The 23301-nt window shown below is 39.9% G+C and overlaps 2 protein-coding genes across 3 annotated transcripts in view; both read right to left on the bottom strand.

Moving 5' to 3' along the window:
• Parpbp (PARP1 binding protein) overlaps window positions 1-23301 on the bottom strand; it is a 56181-nt gene that overhangs the window by 15512 nt on the left and 17368 nt on the right. For both annotated transcript variants that reach the window (XM_042263338.2, XM_015998477.3), the window contains 3 exons: window positions 18380-18484; window positions 10676-10846; window positions 9259-9413 (listed from right to left, as the gene is read on the bottom strand). In XM_042263338.2, the coding sequence (XP_042119272.1) occupies window positions 9259-9413; window positions 10676-10846; window positions 18380-18484 (431 nt within the window). The remainder of the gene's footprint in view (window positions 1-9258; window positions 9414-10675; window positions 10847-18379; window positions 18485-23301) is intronic.
• On the bottom strand, window positions 19773-22233 carry Ccdc201 (coiled-coil domain containing 201). Its single transcript, XM_076554574.1, has one exon. The coding sequence runs from the start codon at window positions 20433-20435 to the stop codon at window positions 19827-19829; it is 609 nt and encodes a 202-aa protein (XP_076410689.1). The 5' UTR covers window positions 20436-22233; the 3' UTR covers window positions 19773-19826.

Below are 23301 nucleotides of genomic sequence, written 5' to 3' on the forward strand. Positions count from 1 at the left end.
TGGCACTCTCTTAAGGACTTTAGGTCTCACAAGAGTAGCCCCTTGAAGTCTGTATAATATAAAGATAAATAATTCTATTACCAAGAGTTTGGGGACAACCTAGTTTTGTAAGAAAGTCTATAATGGTATGTTAAATGTTGTACATTGTGAGTGCCTCTGATCACAGTCCTAAAAGTAGGTACTCTGAAGTTTTTAATAGTAGAAAGTGTAATTCACTATTATTCATATTACTATTTGCAATGTAATAGTACTTTGGGGGTTGCATTTACATTATCATGGTCTAATCTCACCGAGCTTGGCAAGTCTTTCCTGCTGAAAATAACTAACAAGAGCTGATGTGGCAGGCTGTGAGTGGCAAGCAAGCAGGACAGATGGCGTTCTCCTGATGGCGGCCAGTGGTCCTGGGGTACTGCCTCCGGGGTCTGTACTGAGAGGAGGAAGGAAGGTGGCGGGACAGACAGAGCTCCACACTCGATAGAAATCTCAGGAGACGGGGAGCTGGGATGACTCTTATTAGTCTCCTACTTTCTAATTTGGGAAGTTTTTTCTAAAATTTTTCCTATAGAGTGGTAATAAAGAAATAAAATTGTTTTGAATTTATTCATTATACACAGAGCAACACTTCAACTCTACTGCTTACTTTAATATTTAATATTTAAACACTACTGCTTCTAGAGTCTTTGGATTTTATAACAATATAATCATATCACAATCGAATAGTTTTGTTTCTTTTACCTACTACGCCTTACTGATTTGAATTGACCATCAAATACTGTGCTGAAAAGAAATGATGATAGCAAGAACTCTCATCTGAATCTTAAATTGAATGCTAAAACATTTTATAGTTAACTGTTTTTGGAGGGGGTTTTTGGTCTTTTTTGCGGGGGGTTGTTTTTTGTTTGGTTGGTTTTGGTTTTTGGTTTATTGAGACGGGGTTTCTCTGTGTGACAGCCCTAACTGTCTTAGAACCTTGTAGACCTGGCTGGTCTTGAACTCACAGAGATCTGCCTGCTTCTGTCTGCCTAGTGCAGGGACTGAAGGTATGTGCCACCAAGTTCCACAAGTTGACTAGGTTTTTCTAGGAACTCTTTTATCAGGTTACACTGCTGTGGGATGTTCTATATGGCAAATGTGTTGTTCTGATTGGTCAATAAATAAAACACTGATTGGCCCGTGGCTAGGCAGGAAGTATAGGTGAGACTAACAGAGAGGAGAAAAGAAAGAACAGGAAGGCAGAAGTAGTCACTGCCAGCCACTGCCAGGACAAGCAGAATGTGAAGATGCTGGTAAGCCACGAGTCACAAGGCAAGGTATAGATTTATGGAAATGGATTAATTTAAGCTATAAGAACAGTTAGCAAGAAGCCTGCCACGGCCATACAGTTTGTAAGCAATATAAGTCTCTGTTTTTACTTGGTTGGGTCTGAGCAGCTGTGGGACTGGCGGGTGACAAAGATTTGTCCTGACTGTGGGCAAGGCAGGAAACCTCTAGCTACATTACACAGTCCTTGTTCTTAGTTCATCTTTCTGCTGAGGGATCATCTCAGCAGGGTGGTTATGTCTTCCTATTAGGCCTATAGTAAGCTGTCCCACAGGCATCAGTGGCTGTACATGAGTGCCTGAATTTGATCCCCAGCATACACATAAAAAGCCTGATGCAGTGGGGTGCATCAGTAGTCACAGATCTGGGAAGGTGGAGACAGGCAGATCCCTGGGGCACACAGGCCGGCTTCCACAGGTGCCAGCAAGACCTGGTCTCCAAATACAATGTGGACAGCTCCTAAGGGGGGTGATCTCTGGCTTCCACACACATGTCCACACCCCCAACCACACACACACACATCCTCACCCTTCCCTCACACAGAATAGAATCTACGCACACACAGAATACAATCCGGTTCACCAAGACCTCTATTTGGCTTGCTCAATTTTGACTTGTCTCTCTGACTTTTCTTCTTCACCTGATCCTTGGCCTGTATTTTTATTACATTTGCCTACTCATTCAAAGCATTAAGAATCACTTAACTATTATCCAGAATTATTATTTTTTGTCAATGAAAGGGTCATTCCAGGGAATTTGTCTGCCCTACTTCTACAACCAGAAGTCTAGGCTGATTCTAGGAATACTTTCACTTACATAAAAACTTTCTTTTCAGCTGTTACTTTAAACATATTTCTGTTTAAAAGAAACAGACGAACTGGATGAAATGTAACCCAAATCAATCCATAATTAGCACACTGGCACTTTCTGCTTTTTCTGGGAATTCCTCTGGTAGTAAAATCTGTAAAGTCCTCTAGTTTCCTTAATCTGTAGAATATTGTTTAGAATACATTATATATGTTCTTACGTCATTCTTTCACTCAGGATGAATATGAATGTCATGCTTTGCAGACTTCAGTGATGTGAGTAATGAGGCCTGGTAGTGACAAGCTGCTACTACTATGCGTAAGGGACAGCAACTGATTTTTCTTTTGATGATGAAAGCTTACATATGTTAATGACTTGGTGGCTAGCTACTAAAGTACTAGAACTGACAAATATATATTGGCCTTTTTGGAATAAAACTAGTATTAGTTGATCATAGTGTTTGATTAAGGGCTACTAAGGATGAGTATCAAAAAAGTGACAGCTATAGAATACACTATGCACATGTATAGCTATGTTATGTATTGTACCACCATTTTAAACTAAATGTTTTATAGTTGCAAATACTAGAGTCTTGTCAATAATGTCTGTGTGATTCCAATCCTGGTTGGTTTTCTCCTAACTAGACTACACTTGTCCTCAGAGTTGTGAAATGCTATGCATAGTACACCCTACCCGATCCCTCCTTCAACAGTTAAACATCCTTCAAACTGATAATGTAAACACTAATGGGGGACTTTAAGACAGCAGCTACAGTTCACAGGACCTCTGCCAATTAAGGTAATGTTGAGTTCAGTCACCAGCCTGATAAAAATCCTTTTTATTAAAAATGATCTTTCAAGTGGTTTTTAAATTTATCCTTTTATTGAAGTAGCTAGGTCAACTGCATATGTTTATTAAAGCTACAAATAAACTATCAAAAACATTTTTAGTAGAGATTCAAAGGATAATAAACTGTGAAAGAATTTCTTAGCTGCAAATTATAAGAATAAAAATTTCAAATAATATTAGGAAAAGGTTATCATTTTGGTTCCCCCCATTAGTTACATAAGAACAAAACTGCTAAATTCTCAAGATGGTATAATTCATTGCCAGAATTGTATCTAGGAAAGGTTTTATAAGACTTACGCTTTAACTGTTTGCCAAGGTTAACACTGGCCACCAGCAAACACTCTAAACACTGCTCTGGTTAATTTCTGTACCTCCTACTAAAGCCAGCCATTAGACTCCCAGTGTCTAGCTGGCAACACAGTTGCTTCCCTCACACTGTTACTGTTAGAACCTAGAAGCTCCACAGGTTTTTAATCCAATGCTACAGGCCATCCATGCTATGCAGTGTTTTTTTTTTTTTTTTTTAAGATGAATAAAAACTTTTGGGGGAGCCGGGCAGTGGTGGCGCACGCCTTTAATCCCAGCACTCGGGAGGCAGAGCCAGGCGGATCTCTGTGAGTTCGAGGCCAGCTTGGGCTACCAAGTGAGCTCCAGGAAAGGCGCAAAGCTACACAGAGAAACCCTGTCTCAAAAAAAAAAAACCAAACCAAAAAAAAAAAAAAAAAAAACTTTTGGGGGAAGTAGAATGATACTAAAAGTATAGAAGGAACTTGAATGGAAAATGAAAGGAAGAAGGAGTTATTCCCAAAAGATTTTTTTTTTTGCTAATTTAGATAAACATTAAAAGTAACATTTAGATGAAAGAATAAAACTGTAGCTCCTAACTCCATCACACTTGAGTCCCTGGGCAGAAAATACAACGAGGCAGGTAATGAAAAGCACAATTAAAAATTAAAGAAAATACTCAGCAATAATATGGACAAATACTGTCATATAATTGATTACTGTTCATTTTACTAAATAATGTAAATTTATTTCCATTATATATTCAAGAATTTGATAACTATTTGCTTTAATATCTTTAAAAATATTTAAAAATTAAATATGATTAAAGGCACATAAGTAATATCAAAACATTTCTGAAGTATTTTCAAACAAAAATAATTAACAATACATGGAGACAGGTAATTTCCAGTCAAATTAATATTCTGTAGCCATATATATATATAACACAGGTATGCATTAAAAAGCTGTGTAGTAAGTTTAAAGTACATTTTGAAATTCCTAACAATAGAACCTAACTAATTTGTATAAGGTGATGTTTCCAAGACATTTTTCAGGTAAAGTATAGCATGCATTTTATGGTGGCACCTACTGGCAAAGTGCAGAAATGCAGCCAGCTTCCCTAAGATGGCCTCATGAAAAGCTGGCAGAGGACACTAAGTGGCAGTTTGGATTTTTCCATTTTTTCCCCTTCTTTCCTACTACTTATTGTCCTTCTTCCTTAGACCCAAAGGTTATTATAACGCCTCCTTTATAAGAGAAGCATAAACTTCTCCTCAGATGCAAGAAGATAGATACCTTTATCTCTTAAGTTGTAAGGTAGCGAGAGAAACAAAGAGGATGAAGTAACAGGAGTGGAAGGCAGGGGTTAGATTATACACAATTGTGCACATCAGCCAAGACTCCTGAGACTTTATCCTGTACCAAGTGTGGAATCACTGAAGGTCTGAATCACGGTACATCAAAAGCCACTGCTGGAAGATCACACAGGCATCAGTGAGTTAACAGGACACAGCAATGCAGGATGAGGACAGAATGAACAACTCAGGGGCCAAAGCCCAGTAAAACAGGCTAAGACAGATAAGGACAGCAAACACTGGAAATAAGGCAGTGGTTATAGGAATACACACAAGAGAAGGTGTGAAAATGTTTAAGAAAAACCAGTAAGCTAAGGCAGCGGCAGAGGGAATGGACTTACAGATGTGTGAGATGTGGGTGACTAGAGGAGAAAAGGGTGAATCCACCCAGGTGGCAAGCAGTTTTTCGGAGGAAGATGAAAATTAATTTTTGGTGCATGTTAAATTGGAGCTACTCTGAGGCACCGTCTAGGAGATGCCTGAAGACATGCCTTGGAAACTCACTCAGCACTGAAGTCGGGTTTCACCAAGTAACAGTTTAGTAAGAATTTCCACATATGAAGTTGGAGAGGTAGAAAATAAGAGAATGAGATCACAGAAGTTATGAGAAGTTCTAAGAAGTGATTAAATACGAGGATTCAAAGCACTCCAGATGGTAATAAATGCAAGATCACAGAGGACACTGACAGAAGAGCAGGGAACTGGAATAGTGTGAACCACTCAAGAGTAAACACGCACATCATACAGGGTCAGAGACTGCTGTGGTGAGCACATCAGTGAAGACATGAGCTCTTACAACAGTTACCGTTTAGGGAGAAGTGTACATCAAGATTGAAGACGGACAAAGAAGAGCACTGATTTCTCATGAATCTGAGCAAAAGGATGGAGAGCTGGACAGAAAACAGTTTGCTGGGTTTTTCTTACTGTCTTTATAGACTATGGCCTAAGTGCAAGTCAAGAAAAAGTAAAAATGAAAGACAAAAGGCATAGCCAATGGAGCGCAGGTCCAGTAGGTTCTCGACACCCCCACATCTGGCTCACTGCAAGGTGGTTACCCTTTAGATGAAGCTCAATTGTAACTTTTTTTTTAGGCCTGCTTTCCTGACGCCCTTATCACAAGCTCCCAGAAGCCAGGTTAACCAGGTCCTCCCTGTATCTCTTCCAGCCAATGTTGCATAAATAGGGTCTGTTTTTAGTTTTTATAGTTTTACTATTTTAAACTACAAATTAACCTATACTTACTGTTTAAAAAGAAGACAAAATGGTTTAACTGGACTATTTAGACTCCCACTTCAAGATACTATTAGGTACCAACTTCCTCGGTGTCTTCCTCAGAATATGGAGTAAGTATTCATTGTGATCAAACTGAAGACCTCACATAAATGGCTGCTAAGTTGAAGAAATATATTCTCTCATCCTGACTGCCTGTAAAATAATTGCATTTCTAACCATTTAGTCAATTTTCCCAACCATATAGTCCATTAAAATTTTAACAGATTCACTGGACTGAATGTATGCATTTATTTTAGCTTTCTCCCCAAACCTTACTGAAGTCAAAAAAGAGTACACCAGATTTTTTAACCCCTACAGGAAAATAAAATAAAAGACAAAATGGTAATAGCACAGACATTCTATCAAAGGATGGAAAGACAGAGAGCAGAATGACGAGCACTGACTACCCAGAACAAAGACAGATAAATGTAAGTCACTGCTCAGAGAGAATGGAAGACCCTCAGAAACAGAAGACCCCATAGGAGGGCCTGTTTTCAACCAAGGATGTTGAAAACTTGACATGTGCACATGAAAGACGCACACCCCCCGAGCTCCCCCCTCGTTCTCAGCAGACAAGCCGGTGTGCCTCTTCCACCATGGCATGGAAGGCGGGATCACTCAAGAGTATGCCAGGGAGGGCCCAGACCCAGGGGCAGTGAGGACTGAAAATAAAGGCAATAAAATGGTACACAATGAACTGTGAGCTCAGTGTCAACAAGCACATCACACAGCCAGAATTTTGGCTTTCAGAGACTAAGGCGTAGATCTGTGGATAATTTTGGAAAGACACAAAGAAATCATGTACAGTCACCTGACATCTGCAGAGTTAAGTCCCTAACAAAAGGGCCAGCTGACCACCATGCTATAATTAAGCCCACTACACAAAACTGCTGATAGGCTTTACAGGGCCTCACTTTTAAACAGGAAAAGAAGGGTTGGAATCACCATACCCTCTAAGAATACTGACCAAAAAGAAAAAAAAAAAAATTCTAACCAAAAACTCCTAGAAAGCAGATAAAAAATGTTAAATTCTTTTCTTCTTGCTTTTTTCCCCCACATTAAAGGAAGGTCTCACTGGAGCACTGGCTTGCCTCGAACTCCAGGCAACTTTCTTGTCTCAACCTCCCAGGTGCTTCAAACAGGTATGAGTGATCATGCCCAACTAAAGTTTGATATGACTAATAATCTTAGAAAGATAAAATACAATAAGACCATATAAAGTCCAATGTGAGAATGAAGGTGTTTGCTCCCATTTGCTTTGATTTATTTTATTCTTTTATCTTTATTACTGGGGGGACATGCATGGCACTCATGTGGCAGACGGAGGACAACTTTCAGGAGTTGATTCTCTCCTCAAAGAACCCAACGTAGTCATCAGGTTTATACACCTAGTGCCATTACCTGCTGAGCCATCTCCCTGGTCCATGTGTTTGCTTTTCAGAAGAAAGCCTCGGAGCGAAGAAGAGCTTACCAGTGAGAAGTAAAGCCATTGAGGTTCAGGGAGCAGGGCACAGGCAAAGAAAACTCACCAGGTGCTGATGAGACTGTGCAGAAGGAATATCTGCAAGGCAAAGGGTGACTCGGGAGATGGACCAATAGCAATGCAGGATTTGTCAAGCTTCATAACTAACTGATCAATAAAAGTAGGAAGCAAATGACAAGAAAAAGTAGGTGTTTTGAATGTGAAATCTCTCTCTTAAACTCATATTTGAACACTTGGTTCCTACCTGGTAAAGCTATTTGGGAAGGTCGCAAAACCTCTCTGAGGAAGTGGTTCACTGGGGGTGGGTCTTGAGGCTTTATACTATGGCCTCACTTCCTTTGGACTCTCTCCACTTCCTGCTCTTCTGGAATAGGTGTCCATAGAAGACACAATACAATCGAGAACAAAATCCTTAAAGACATGGACTTTAGGGCTGACAAGATGGCTCAGTGGGTGAAGGTGCTTGCTGCCAAACCTGAAAGCCCAAGTTCAACCCTAGGGATCCACATGGTAGAGAACCAACTCGTGGAAGTTGTCCCCGACTCTATTCCCATGTCATGGCACACATGTGCCGCACAACATCCACATAAGCACACATACACATTATGTAAAAAAAGAAAACAAATATGGAATTTGAATCTTGGAAAGAAGTTCCTCAGACTGAGATAAAAGAATAACTGCTGTGCAATATTACTTTAACTATGTAAAGATATGCTGCATTTGTTTAGTTATGTAAAGATGTGTTGCTGTTTCACCTTACCTGCCTAAGGCACCTGATTGGGCTAATAAAAAGCTGAATGGCCAGTAGCTAGGCAGGAAAGGGTTAGGCAGGGCTGGTGGGCAGTGGGAATAAGTAGGAGAAGGAATCTAGGAGGGAGGGAGGGAGGGGGGAGGGAAGGAGAGAGAGAGAGAGAGAGAGAGAGAGAGAGAGAGAGAGACAAGGGAGAAAGAGAAGGAGATTCCTACAGCTATCCAGCCAGGTAGCTGCCAGACAGACAGACAGAGAAGGACATACAGAATGAAAGAAAGGTAAAAATCCCCAAGGCAAAATGTAGATGAAGAGAAACAGGTTAATTTAAGTTATAAGAGCTGGTGGGACAAGCATAAGATAAGGCCGAGCATTCGTAACTGATAATAAATCTCTGTGTCTTGATTTGGGAGCTGGCAGGCAGTTCAAGAAAGCCTGCTACAAATGTCTATTGCAGACTGAACTAACTCAAGTCCAAGCTCTGCTACAAAATGACAGTGTAATCCAGGGTAAATGCTTCAGTCTCTTCATTTCTAAACCGAGAATAGTAATGTTATCTACCATGTGAGGCTTTTATTATTATGCACCAAACATCTAACATAGCTATACCATTAATGAAAGTCTATCAGATTTAAAAAGAATGTTTATCTCAAATATAGAAAACAAATCCTAGATAAACCAAAGATTTGTAGATGTAAGAAAATAAAAAAATAGCAAAAACCAAATATGAAATTCATTATCTTTTCAATTTTCCTCCTCATTCTTGGTATGGGTTTCCTTTATTGATAAGTAAAACACTTTAAAAAATTACTTGATTTCCAGTTCTGAAAAATCTGTCTCTTCCATATAAAGATAAATAACAACCATCTTCACTATACAAATTTAATTTAAACACAACATTTTGTTTACACACACACACACACACACACACACACACACACACACAAGTATCATAGCAAGGCAGAAATGTAGAGAGGAAGGTTATGCAGGTATGATTTATCCATTTTGACATTTTATTTCCTTATCTATGCTTTGCTCTGATGCTTGGGGACTTCAATATTACCTTCATTCCTACCTCTGATTCTGTAACCTTTTAAAGATAGACTGACAACAAACATTTATAATTTATAAATTATTACCTTGGATTGCGTATCTCTCCAAGAATTTCATCTAACTTGTCAATGAAATTGATAAAATCGGACAGCCCTTTTACGTGTGCCCGCAAAGGATCTGATGGTGATGGTGCGTATCCTTTCCCTCCAAGCTCTAATGTTCTAATGAATGATGTGGCCATCTGTGAATGAAAAAGAATGACTTAGCAATCTTTAATGATTGTGAAGGTTAAACTACAATATGCTTAATAAAGCTGAGTACACTTGTGTAATCCCAGGCATACAGTTACATTGAAGAATATTTTATGTATCATGTCACATTTTGGGGAGCAAATAATCACAGGAGTAAGTGCCATGTGGATTTTGTGCTACATAGGCAGGATGAAACCAACAGCAATTAGCTGCAGGTGAAAACTGAGATGCTAAGTCAGATGAAAGAGCAAGGACGAAAGAATATAGTAATATTCTTAAGGGCATTGACTATACAGACTTCGTTTATGAATAGTTTCATTTATATAGATAAATGGCTACTGAAATCATTACACAGAAAAAATTCATTTTCAGTGTCAACTACTCTGTTTTATATGGGTCCAAACCTTTATTTTACCTTTGCTATAAAAAAAGATTTGTACTAGATAATCACTAAATTCCAGCAAATTTTCACATTTCAGGATAAGCAGTTGAAAGACCTGTCTTTACAGTGATAAAAATACATATTTGATAGCTATATCCAAGAACATCCCCATCAAAAAGGTAACATGTTCTAAAAACAGTATCTTCCAAATTATCCTAAGAAAGGCACATTATGGAATATCAGTGACTTGTGGGAAAGTTCTATGGTCAAACAGGCCGAGGAAGAACAACAGACGAAGTAACAAGTCTGACTGTCTACAAGGCAGGAGAAAGTTCTTCATGGAAGGACTTCTCACAGCTCTTGATATGCAGACACGCATTGTGTAAACCAGCAGCATGTATACCATGTCCGAAGAGTGTGCCCTCAGAAACACTTATTCAAGAAGCGTTTATCAGAGCCAGGCACAGTGATACATGTTTGTAACCCCAGCACTTGTGAAACAGAGGCAAGACAACCAAGAATCTGTGGGCAACTTGGGCCACATAGCAAAGCACAAGAAAGGAAAGAAGGAAGGAGAAAAGAAGAGAACAGGAGAGGAAAAGTGTACATTTATTTATTAGTGCTAACAGTCTATAGAATATATTTATGTAGGAAATACTGCTTTATAGAAATTCTCCCTTGCTAAACTTGGAAGTCACAGGGGAAAAAAAAGCAATGGGTTTTCAAATACAGAGATAAAACATAAACTAACTACTTAAAAATTGTTTCATTATGATTACAAGAAATCTACATTAAAGTTCACTGCTCAGGGAATCCTGAAGTGTAAGAATCCTGAAAATGTAAGAATCCTGAAAATGTAAGCACCCATACCAAAAACATAGACAGTTGCTTCTCTCGGGCAGCATGCTTCAAGGTGGTGAAGGCCTCTCTCCCCAGTCCTCGGTCAGGGACATTGAGAACACGAGCCAGAGCCAGGTCATTCTTGGAATTCACCAGCAGACCCAAATAGGAAAAGAAGATTTTCCTTGCCGACAGCCGCACCTGTACAGTAAAGTATTTCGTTATTTTCTTTATTCAGTTGTTCTAGACCTCTTTTCTATCTACAGGAAGGATACATAGAACCATGTAATAACGATACTGCATCCCATTCTTTAGGCAAAAAGAACAGCCAAACTAACCAGGAACAAGTTGGATAACCAACATAGTCTTTCTTATGAAAATGAACTTAATAACAAGAAAATACTAACTATGGTGATTATTGGGAAAATGCTCTTACAGAATGACATAAAAGATACAGTTCACAGAGGCCTTTCTGCTGAGGCTCCATCTTATTCCTCTGCAGAAGCCTGCCAGGAAATAGCAGCCGATGTTGCAGTTTCTGGAACCTTAGAGTGAGAGCAGTCCAGCCATTGGACCCCAAGTCTACATCCCATTGCATCACCAGACACAGAGCTAAAATTAAATGCTTAAGTCTTTGAGATCTACTAGATACCGACTGGTACTATCAAATAACTAAAGATCAAAATGAATAACATAAAACAAATGTTTAGAAAACAATGATCTAGCAAGCGCGAGGCCCTGGGTTCGGTCCTCAGCTCTGTTAAAAAAAAAAATGACACTTAGTAAGTGTTGACATTAACTGACCTTTGGTAGCGTTAACAGATGTACTAGGAAAAATGTAAGCCATATAAAAACATACTAACTATATGAGAAAACTCTTAAGAATTACTACACAGTTACAGTAACCAAGAGAGAGAAGTATGTACAGAAAGACAGACGCACAGCTCAGTGGAATCTGAAAAGAGCCCAGAAGCAGACAGACAAAGACACCACACCGAAAGTACAAAACAGGAAGTGCCATCACTGGAGTTGGGACAACACATCTCAAACATTCATATGAAAACAAATGAACCCCAACCAAAAGTTCACACCTCTTATGAAAAGTAACTCAAAATGGCCCATAGACTTAATCGTACAATATAGTTGGACAACTGTGGGAACAAAACACAGGAGAAAATCCTTAAATCCCAGACTTAGGCAGAGAACTTAGAGTTGACATCAAAAGCACATTCAAGGGCAAAAAGAAAGAAATGAAAAGAAAAGAACAACCAGATCTCGGAAAAATGAAACTTTTATGGACTCTCCTCAAGTTCCTTTCGTTTCAACTATGACCACCACTACAGCTCCGAATTGTTGGTTTCTAGTTCTCGCTTTCATATCATACACTCGCGATCCTTCGCCCACATAACAGGTTTACAGATGCTGAGCTCAAATCATGGTCAAAAAAGAAATTCATAAATGCTCCAATAACACCAGAAATCTGAAGCCCCAGTAATGTATCATCTCCAAACTCTAAGAAGGCATTTCTTTATTTAAATTTTCTTAGCCCAGTATAAAAAGTGCAATACCTCCCTATGTTTGCCAAGGAGACCCACAACACCTCCAAAACAATACAGGCTACCAACACTGCTTCTGGTTGCCTATCAGAACTATATCATCTGCTGAAGACACAAAAGTTTGGTTGCAGGACACGGAGTAATCAAATTGGAACTGGACTACTTGCTAGGTTTCACAGTTCCAGAAGGTGCTGTGCAGGATACCAGCAGGGAAAGGTTGCCAATGGTCTTACCTAGCTAGCAGTGTGCATGCCACAATACTGGCATGCTAGGCAAGATGTGTCCAGAGGTACAATAGTGGTTTGAACGTTATGAGTGCAACCAGACACTTTCTGACTGGTTTCGTGATTCAGGAAGGAATTCATGCCTGGCACTATAAACTGTTCAAAAGCCTGTGACTAGGAAGCTTATAGGGCCAAGAGAGGTGGGAGAGAACTATTAATGTTGTTTTACTAAATGCATATGGTGTCATGTTGCCAAACTACCCTCTAAATATTTATGTTTGTATGCATAGACTAGTCCTGCTCTCAGCCCAAATCAGAGAGTGTCTCTGCAAGGAACAGCAGTTAATGAAGAGGCTCACAGCTGGTCAAAGTACTGAGTTTAGGTGAGCGCTCTGGCCTAAATGAGACATCTGCATCAGCCGCCACCCCAGTTCTTCCCAGGGCTCAGGGAACATCCCAGGAAAAGGGTACATATAGAAAGACTGTACAAGTCTGAGAAGAGGGCAAGAATGTGAAACTATCTTCTCAAACAAGGTACGGCTGTTACACACACGAACCAACAGGGACTGTGAGTATCTCCACCAAACCTACACCATACAACATTCCAGTATCATGAAGGAGGAACACACAGGATTCCCACCCCTAGCTGAGGAACTATGGGCAGTTAATTGATGCTGGGTCAGATGAGCTGTTTTCCTTCAGGATAGTCCCTGGTAAATAACCACATACCCATTACCAGGCAAGCAACCATAATTCATCTCAGTGGGTTATTTTTAAATGCATGAAATTGGGGGAGGGAGGTATTGAGAAGATTATAGATGGAGTTGGAATAGGAATGGAATGAATATTATTAAAATGCATCCTATGCATATGTAGTGGCTTGAATGAAAATCCACCACCACCACCACCACCACCACCACCATCCTTCCCCAGGCTCATATATTTGAATGCTTGGTCCCCAGTTGGTGGAAATGTTTTAGAAGGATATGTAGGTTTTTCCTGGTTTTACTCTGCAGGCGGTACCCTGCAGCTTCAAGTGCCCGCCAGCCAGGGAGGAAGCTGAGGGTAGCAGCCACCCAGGCCTTTAGAATTTGCCCCACGTTGGGTGTCAGATATTGATGAAATTATTAAGGCAACTCCACGTAGTTAAAAGGGAGGTTTATTTTGTGGGGTAACTCACAAATGAAGAGATAGGTAACAGGGTCTGGGAAAGTTGTAGCGCAGTCCGGCGGTGTTCTCTGGAGAACTCCGCTCGGTCTACCTCCAGAGTCCAGGGTCCAGGAACCAAGAGAGCCGGCATATCTAGATCTCAGGTCTTCAGGGTCCTCTCTCGGCCCTGCCTTGTAGGTGTGACAGTTACTGAAGCCTCAATGGGGGTTGGAACTTCCAGATCAAAGCTGGAATAGCTACCTACTACAAGCCTACATTTTAAAAGAAAATTTAAAGACAAGCCTTTGGATTATTTAAATGTGCAAATGAACTTGAGCCCCTAAAAGGCTACTGATGCCTTAGCAGATGATCCTACACCCACGCTCATATAGGCAGCACTGTGTGGACTCAGTGGGTTTAAATATACATATTTTAAATATATATATGTACATATATATAAAAAACATCAAGTTGGAAAGGAAAAGTAAGGGTGGGGGAATAGGGGAGGAATTTGATGAGAAGGAACAGTAGATTTGATCAAAGCATATTATATGCATATATGTATGTGTATATATATATATATATATATACTTTTTTTTCAAAGTCAAACTTTAAGCTTCCACACCTATAACTTGCTCTTTAAGGCTTACAAATTCCATTTCTCTGATCTGTGCTGCTGGGCAGACACTGGGGAAGAGTATCTTGGAGTTCTCACAGATGAAGGGCTTCTTTAAGCTCTGGCTGCAGCTGGACTGTGTCCCCCTCATTATGGTCAGATAACATGGCAGTTATGGTTTCTGTGCTCTTGTATGTGCAAGTTAGTTTTTAAAGCCTCCTTGAAAAAGCAGTCCATAAATACAGTTATGACATCCAGAAGCAAGAACGTAAATTGAAAAAACCCACAAGACTAAAGCTTTAGCAAGGCACCAAAAAGGAGAGTACTACTCTATTTGCTTAATACGCCAGTTCTACCCATATCACAAAATACTTGCAGTTTCTGGGAGCTAAACAACTTCATTTATCTTCTTGACTGCTTCACGCTTATTTTACTTTAATTTTTACGGAGATGCAAATATCCAACCTTAATTTGAAGTCAGGAATTTAGATGAAAAAAAAAATTTCCTTGTTAAAAACTTCCCTTGCTAACACATAAATGCTTGTATAAGACAAATGATTGAACTAAAACTGATATACTGATATAATTTTTTCTTGCTTAATGCCCTGACAAGAGAATATTGTATATTGTATATTACCTCAGAATTTCTAAAGCAACAGTTTAACACTTTAGGGGAAAATAAAATAAGAAAATAAAGTATTTCTTAAATTCATCTTACAGTTCCATGAGAAGATTTTGGTGTGCCATTAGTAAATGTATTTGATAATCAGAATATACCTCTGCAAGACTGCATCCCCAAAAGTCACTTTGGAATTTAAGTAAGCTGATTTCTAAAAACGCCTTTAAGTCAGGCACAAGCCTCAAAGGGTCCTTAGAAAGGAGACAAAGTGCCCAAACTGCAGAGAGGGAAGGAGATGTCTGCAGGGACAGGAACAGTGCTGCAGAACATGGGCGCGCTAGAACGGAGAAGGCACAGTCAGCTGAGGGCTCTGGAGGCGCCCAGCGAGGAGTATGCACTTGGGTTACTCTACTTTGGGTGGCTGAACAGTATGAAAGGGTATTTTTTACGTCGTTTTATAAAAAGCAGTCTGTTTTACTGTTTCCTCGAGTTCTGTTTTGAGCTATGTGCTAGCACAACTTCGCTGTTGTGGCAGAGGGAGCATGCGTTCCTCAGAGAATGTTTCCAAAGCTGACTGATCTCTTGACGCTCACTTGGCACAAATTCCCTGTGATGTGATCATATTCAGTTTTATGTCTTCATCTCCTCCCCCCATTAACAAAGAACTCCCTTAAAAGCAGAGATCCGTTAAGGCCTGATTCCCTAAAACTAGCTTTGGTAATGTCAGAGATGGTGTTCCTCCTCAGGAAGATGACTGGTTGTTCTGCCATTTTCATTCACTTCCTGAAAGTCAGGGTCAGTCTGAAAAGCTGGTAAGCTTGATGTGCAAAAATTGGCCCTCACTCAGCTGCCTGTTCAGGGTGTTAAGTGAAGCCTTCATCGGATTTTACAGAAGCTCTCGGTCGTCTTCACACATAAAGAAGGTTGAAAGTGGCATGCTGTTAATGACTGCCTATGTTTTGCCTGAAATATCATGATTATAGATATAAATATAAAATTATATATTTAATAAGTGAAATATAGCCCAAGGCCAGGTAGAGGCTAAGCACATGTTCTACCACTTAGCTATACCTCAAGGCACTCTTGGTGTTTTTAATATAAAGAAACCATATGGAAATAGTGAAATCCCGTCACTTTCTGAATAGTATAATCCTTGTGACAGCTAGTCTTTTGGGACACTGGTGTATATCTTTAAGTCGAAACGATAAAGCTTATATTTTTTTCACATATAAGACATTCCTCTTTTTTGAAAGACCACAACAGCAATTACTGTGTCCTCCTTCCAGAGTACTTAGGAGAGAACGGAGACACTGGGCTACTGAGGTAGGTGTAGTGCTCACCATCAAGCCTGAAGACCTGAGTGTGATCCCCAGATCACACAGGCTGGGGGGAAGGGAGCCAACTCCTACAAGCTGTCCTCGGACACCCACAGGCATGTATGGTGCATGCATACATACATACACACACACACACACACACACACACACACACACACACACACACACACACAGTTTTTATGAGAAATATCAGAGGCAAGGTCTGTAAGACAATACTCTGTTCTCATTTGACATTTAGGAATATACTCATTAAGTAAGAAAATTTTGATTAGTATTTTATAAAGGCTTAGGACAAGAATAAAAAACAAAGAGAAAGCAAGTAAAAAAATTAATTCTAAGCAAGAGAAAATAGTGATAAAAACACTAAAAAGAACCTGGTATTCTGGACAGGAATATTCACGGTAGGCTTGGGATTTTCTTATACCAGAAACAAGAAAATACTCAAAAATCTTACAGGGAATATGGAAAAAAAGACACAGGAGCTAACTTAATGAGGCTCCCTCAATTTTAGCATTAAAGTATAGCAAATTTTAAAGCACTGAATAAACAAACAAAGACAAATAGAAAAATTATATATCTAGTTTACCTCTAATGTAGCTCCATCACATCAACTCCTAAATTGATAGAGGAGTTTAAGCAATGACCTTCACAATTTTAGAGAAGTGTATTTATCCCATTAGACAAGGTAAAGCTTTGGGTGACTGAAGGTGATTAATGAAGACATTGCAAATAAGAAACTCAGGGCGCTACAAATGCTGGGAGAAAAATAAATACCTGAGTCAGGCAAGAACCATCACTGCATGCATTAAAAAACCCACTGGGTAAAGAAAGGGTTGCTGGAAACAGGATTGCCAGGGTAAAGCCAGAGGACCTTCTCACAGGTCTTTGGTGATGATTGCAAAGTGAAAACTAATTTTTATACTAGAGAGATCGGCCAGTTCAGTACAGCCTGAACTTCTGTTTCCTAATAAAATATTAACACTAAATCTTAACTTACAGCCTTTGTTAGATACAACAAACAAGGGACAAGGTAAAGAACAGCAGAGTACTAAGGAGACAAAAGGAAAAGGGAAACAGGGAACCCTTAAAGACTAAAACAGTCAACAGAGACAACAAGTATTTTAGGAGCACATGGAGAAATTAGACATTGGCTTATCCTTCCTTCATTTTCAGGAAATGCATGCTGAAGAATTTCGGGCATACATATGGCACAGGATTTTGGTAACCCTTAAATAAGACAGAAAAAAGGGAAACACGGGGGGGGGGGGGGGGGGGAGTATATTATTAAATCCAGGAAGTGAGTAAGCATTTAGTTGGAAACAGCGATAGAATCTGTTCCTTAAGGTTCAAGCTGCTTAACACCAGACTTCAGAAGAGTCTCTCTCCTGAAAAACTGAGAGGAATTCATGAAATGTGTTAACTTTTTGGAGTAGATGGCCATGAAAGTGGGATTTCAAAAATACATTCAATAAAATTTTACTCATTTTGACAACATCCTTAAGCTCTCATCAATGGTGATTCTATTAAACATAGAAACTTTTATAAACAGAGCTCATGGTTAGTTGAGGCAACAGGTACCTAACATAATATTCAGCTAAAGGTAAACCTCATTAGGACAAACCAGCAACCATACTAATTTTGAGTACATACTTGTACAATATACTCTGCCATAAGAACATTATCCATAGGGCCGGGCGGTGGTGGCGCACGCCTTTAATCCCAGCACTCGGGAGGCAGAGCCAGGCAGATCTCTGTGAGTTCGAGGCCAGCCTGGGCTACCAAGTGAGTTCCAGGAAAGGCGCAAAGCTACACAGAGAAACCCTGTCTCGAAAAATCAAAAAAAAAAAAAGGAACATTATCCATTATGGAACACATTCTCTCAAGAATCAATCATCTAAAACAGCAGATGTGAATTTTACTTAGTAGAAGGTTTAAAAAAAAAAAAAAAAAAAAAAAAAAAACGGACAAGCTGAAACTTAACTATGTCTCTGGCACTGTGGATTGTGCCTGTTTGCTCGGGGCAGTTAGTTACCATGGCTCAAACCATGAAGATGTGGATTAAGATGACACTTTTACCAATCCCAATGTAGTATCCTTTACAAATTCAGCTTTATTTAAACAACTTTAAAACTTGGAAAAAAGAAAAAAAAACAGTGATAACTGCAATGAACCGACAGATTCGTGATCTGAGTGGTCACCCCCTGCTTTAAGTGGCTGGCAGTGTTAACAGTACCTGTTCGCCATCCTGGCTGCATTTCACTGGGGATGCTGGGACGTGAGAATTAGTTCCATCATTTACTGCCCACTGTGTGCCCGACAGAAAATCCCGTAGTTGACTCTGTAAATAATACACAGTACAATAAAGGCACAGGAAACAGACTATTATGTTATATAAAATTCTGCATGCTGTCACAGATGGTCCAGTACCAAGGATTGCTTGACATCTGTGGACAAATATAAATGAACATAACATTTCCTTCTACACAATTCTGCATATTCTCACAAAACCTTTGAAATTGAATGATAAGCAATTACTGTGGCTGGGAAGGGACATTCTAGTTCATCTTTTGCTAAATAACAAACATATCTAAATTATAATTCAGCAATAAATTATAACTAAAGAGTTTTATAATATTTAAGAGTCCAGGAATTTTATCAGGTCATATCTATGTATCTTTTCTCATCAATAGAGCCTAGAACTTAAACACTAATTATCAGTACACTTTCTTTTCAGCTAACAGTTCTATTTATTATGACAAATATATTATTATTTAGTTTTTTCCCTCCTGGGACTACTAGTATCTTCATGTTAAGAACTATAGCTCTACCTCTAAGTTCTTTCAATTTGGTGTTTGTTAGGATACTAATTTTTGTGTCAATATGCCTTTTGTATTAGGAAATCTTCATATTTTTTCTCTAAGTTGTCATGAAAACAGCTTATTTTTCATAAAAATTAGAAATTACTTGGAAGTATTTACCTTTATATCATTACATAATAAGTTTTTGTGCTTCTATTTTCCTGTTTTTTTTGAAAAGTTAACAGACTTGTATCATTTTTATAACTGGTAATTTTATAACCTCTTAGTAATTATGAAAAAATGAGCCAAATGAACAGTCGGTTTACACAGGAGGACGTTTGTAAAAGTTGCAAACGCTGGAACATCTTACACAGTCGACTCCTACCACCCAGACTGGAGCAGATGGAATGTTGGAGTGTCCGGACAACTGCAGGTGTCCGCCTGCACCTGACCCATTTGTGGGAGATTTCCTGAGTTCCTGAAGGTTGGTAACCCTTCAAAAAACGCTTCCACTTCTGACACAAACTGAAGGAAATACTTTCCCCCCAACCTGAAGCTTCAGAATCAACATCACCTGCCTCTTAGCACCTCCTAGACCTTACACGCCCTTGGCATCTAGTGCAGGCGGTGAACAAGTCAGTTTTCAGTTTCTCTCGGGAACTGTTTTCTGAGTCTACTCAAGCAACAGGCTTTTGCCTGCATCTCGGGGAAGAGCCAGTGCCCCCGCCCCTGTACCTGAAGAAGGGGTGGATCAAGCCGGGGAGAACGGATGGGGCTGACACGCTAGGGTGCTTACGGTTTTACAATAAAGGAACAAGCGCTTCTGGATAGAGTGAGTGGTACAAACATTTATAAGAGTAATGCCAGTTTTACATTTAATGATCATGTGTCCAAAAAACGCAAAAGTCTGTGCCCTGTGTGGGCCTGGGAGAAGGGCTCTGGCTGGTCTTCTGTGGTAAACTGACGCTCCTGGCTCGCTGGTTTCTTAGACTCGGTTTCTATAGTGAGGTGGTGCTGCGCGGCTTCCTCGAGGTTCTGAAGCAGGCCAATTTCCCACTGCCTCACCCGCTCCATGGCAGCTGCCAGCTTCGCGGGGTCTCGCCTCCCCCTGCGGGTTTTGTGGAAAACCTTGGGCAACGTTGAGTTTTGAGACCCGCCTGCAAGGGGCTTCTGCTGAGGATGTTGGGCCAATGAGGCTAACGCTGAGGGATCTTCCGCAGGCGCTGAGAGATCCTGGCAGGGCCTTAACTGTCCACGGGGCCGCTTGGAAGCCCTGGAAATGGGCTTCCTTTTCCTAGAGGCTGCTGGGGCGTCGGCCTCTGCCGTGTGGATGGGGATGTCCTGGGAAAGGTCTGAAGGCACCAGGCGTCCACCTCCCACACTCTTCTCACAAAGGTTCAGGGCATCTCCTGCAGGTCTCTGGCTACAGCTAAGTGTAGGAGCTTCCTCAGGAGTCCTGTGCTGTCCGAGTCTTTTTGAGCGTGGCCTCATCAGGAACAGCGGGCTCTCTCCCAGCTGCAGTCAATGTAGGAATCTGCACCCCGGTGTCCTCCCTGCAGCCTGGACAGTTGGAGCTCGTGCCTGTGCCGGCCCTTGCTGACACTCTAGCATCAGTACGTCACTCCCACGGTGCCCCCAGCAAGCTGGCTTCTTTGTTAGGTAAGACCTAGCAAGGCTTGAGTTCATGTGTTATCCCTGGATTTCTTGAAGTACTTCAACAGTTCTGTGTATTTAAGGCGTTCTTCCTCCCTCCAGCAGCTCTCTTTTGTTCTGAATGTGTTACCACTGACTCATCCTTCTCTGGTTGATGGTAACCCTCGACTGGGTTGCTGTTTCTCTTGATTGGCTCCTTCAGGCTCTCTCTGACATGACATTTCTCCAAGTAATGAAAGGTGCCATGGTCTCTGTGCTCTTCTGAGCAGCCCAGCAGCCGGAGAAGAAAGTACCGAAGAGGCTGTCAGTCACCTGCTGAGGAAGTCTGTGTTCTCCAAGCCTTACCAACAGGGAATAATAGAACTACTTCTCAGCTAGAGAGACAGAGAACCCTGCCTGCCCACAGAAAACATCTGTTGATCTTGCCCTGAGGGTTCACAGATCTCTGTGCCTACGCTCTTCTGAGATCTACCCTTCTGCTGGCCATAGCTCACTGATACTGTGGTCCACATACTTTAAGTTCACGTGAAAACAAATCTGTCCCAAATCTCTCTCCCCGATATTCCAGTTAGAACCCAAAGCCTTATATGCTCCCAGATGGAGAATTATAAACTAGGGAGTAAAGGTTCAAGTTACCACCTCTCCAGAACTACTACATCTTTGTCTATCTTAATTCCCAGGAATATCTGCATTATTTAAACTACAAGTAAGAAACAAAGCAACCTTATTAAGGCCATGAAGACTTAAGAGCATGAAAACCAGAACTATTTGGAATATTCTGATATTTAACTTTAAAGACACAGTCCAAACTAATTAGGGATACATTTAAGACACTTTTGAAAAAAAATCAACCCAAGATACATTTTGCTGTACAATTTTGTTGCTGGTGGAAATTCCCTTGGAGAAAACAAGTATCAGAGACTGAGTTGTTAGAATTCCAGAGTCTTCTTCATGAACGACCATCATGGCAGCTTCGGTTTAATTTTTGGTGTTCTGCAGAGACACATTAACATTTGCAGACAATCCTCCATAACTAGCCTGAAGAGCAACCTTTACATGGCTCATTCGCTCAGTGAGGAAATGTGTTACAGAACCTAAGATGGAGAAAGAACGGGATGAAAACAATGTGCCCAAGATTTCAGGCATGTTATCTTTTTCATTTCTACAACTCAGTGCTTACCTACATCAGCTGTATACATCAACTATGTGAGAGGGCTAGTCAAAACTCAGCCCTATAAGCAAGAAAATTAAAAAAAAAATCATCTTGCAAAGTGTTGCACGTGGCCACAAAAGAGCACATGTGCAGGTGTGCTTGAAGAGGTTATAATGGGCGAAGGTTTGCAGGATGCACCAACGGAGAAAAGACGACAAGCCACCAACATCCATTCTCCCTGACAGAATGAATGCCTGCTGTCCCCCTGCCACACTGCTACTGTGAACAGAGACCATGTCCTCCACGCTCCCTCAGCTAAGCTTTAAGCAATTCGACTGAAGCAAAAGAGCTGTTTTTCCTTAAAAGCAGAGTGCCATTCCCCAGTCCTACAGCCTCCCTCCTGCAAAGAGCATTGTCTAATGCTGGACCGTCAACAGCTACCTTTGGCCATTTTATAGGGGGTAAAGTAAACCTCTACTTTCTCCACATACGTTTTTATGCTAGAGATTTCTATTACAATGAACTTAAATACTATTCCTAATTATCATATGAAAAGAGCTTAGTATCTCACAAAATACAGTAAATAATTCCTCCTAAGTCCAGCTATAGTTTTTCAGCCATTATCAACATTTACTTATTACTTTATTGGCACACAGAAAATATTAAAGTATTTTCAACACTCAAAAAATAAAACCTGCACATATACAAATAGATTCTAAAATAATTTATCAATTCTAATACAAACGAATCTAAAGGACACTATAGCTTTTAAATTTATACTCTATTAAAATAAATATGCTTACACAATGAAGGCTATTATCTCATAGACATTATATTATTCTATTCTCTAATAGTAATATATGGCATGTCTATCTAAGAAGCTATTAAATCATGTAAAAGAACTGTAACAATCACTTTATACAATACACACCAAATAAACAGATATACATTCAACAAAGAAGAAAAAAAGTTATAAACAGGCAATCTTTGATCTCATTTAAAAGAAACCTAGTATTTGGAAGTTATTTCTTTGCCAAATTTTTATTTATTAAGAAAAATGTTCTTATATCAAATAACAATACCATAAGCCCAACAAAATTTATCTTTTTCTTTTTTAAAAAAAAGATTTATCAGTGCTCTATCTGCATGTACACCTTTATGCCAGAAGAGGACATCAGATCCCACTATAGATAGTTGTGAATCACCATATGGGTGCTGGGAATTGAACTCAGGACCTCTGGAAAAGCAGCCAGTACTCTTAACCCCTGAGCCATCTCTTCAGCTCCCAATAAAACTTACCAAAAATATGTCTTTCAAGTAAAAACTAGCCTTTAAGTAGCTAAACTTTCCATTTTTAGCATGATTGAAAAAGGAAAAAAATTAAGTTATTAAATCTTTTGCTTCTACCCACTACATTACTACTGAAAACAAAGACTATACCCTCTGCCTTCCCCAATATTTTTAAGACTAGTAACTCTATCTATAGTTTCAAATAAAAGTAATTGACTAAACTTGAATTTGATTAAAGTAGAATTGTTTTTAAAATACTTA

Source organism: Peromyscus maniculatus, chromosome 18, assembly GCF_049852395.1.
Source record: "Peromyscus maniculatus bairdii isolate BWxNUB_F1_BW_parent chromosome 18, HU_Pman_BW_mat_3.1, whole genome shotgun sequence".
Lineage (NCBI taxonomy): Eukaryota > Metazoa > Chordata > Mammalia > Rodentia > Cricetidae > Peromyscus > Peromyscus maniculatus.

Coding starts and splice junctions, on each gene's coding strand:
- Ccdc201 (XM_076554574.1), bottom strand. CDS start 20,435: ATGAGGCCACGCTCAAAAAGACTCGGACAGCACAGGACTCCTGAGGAA.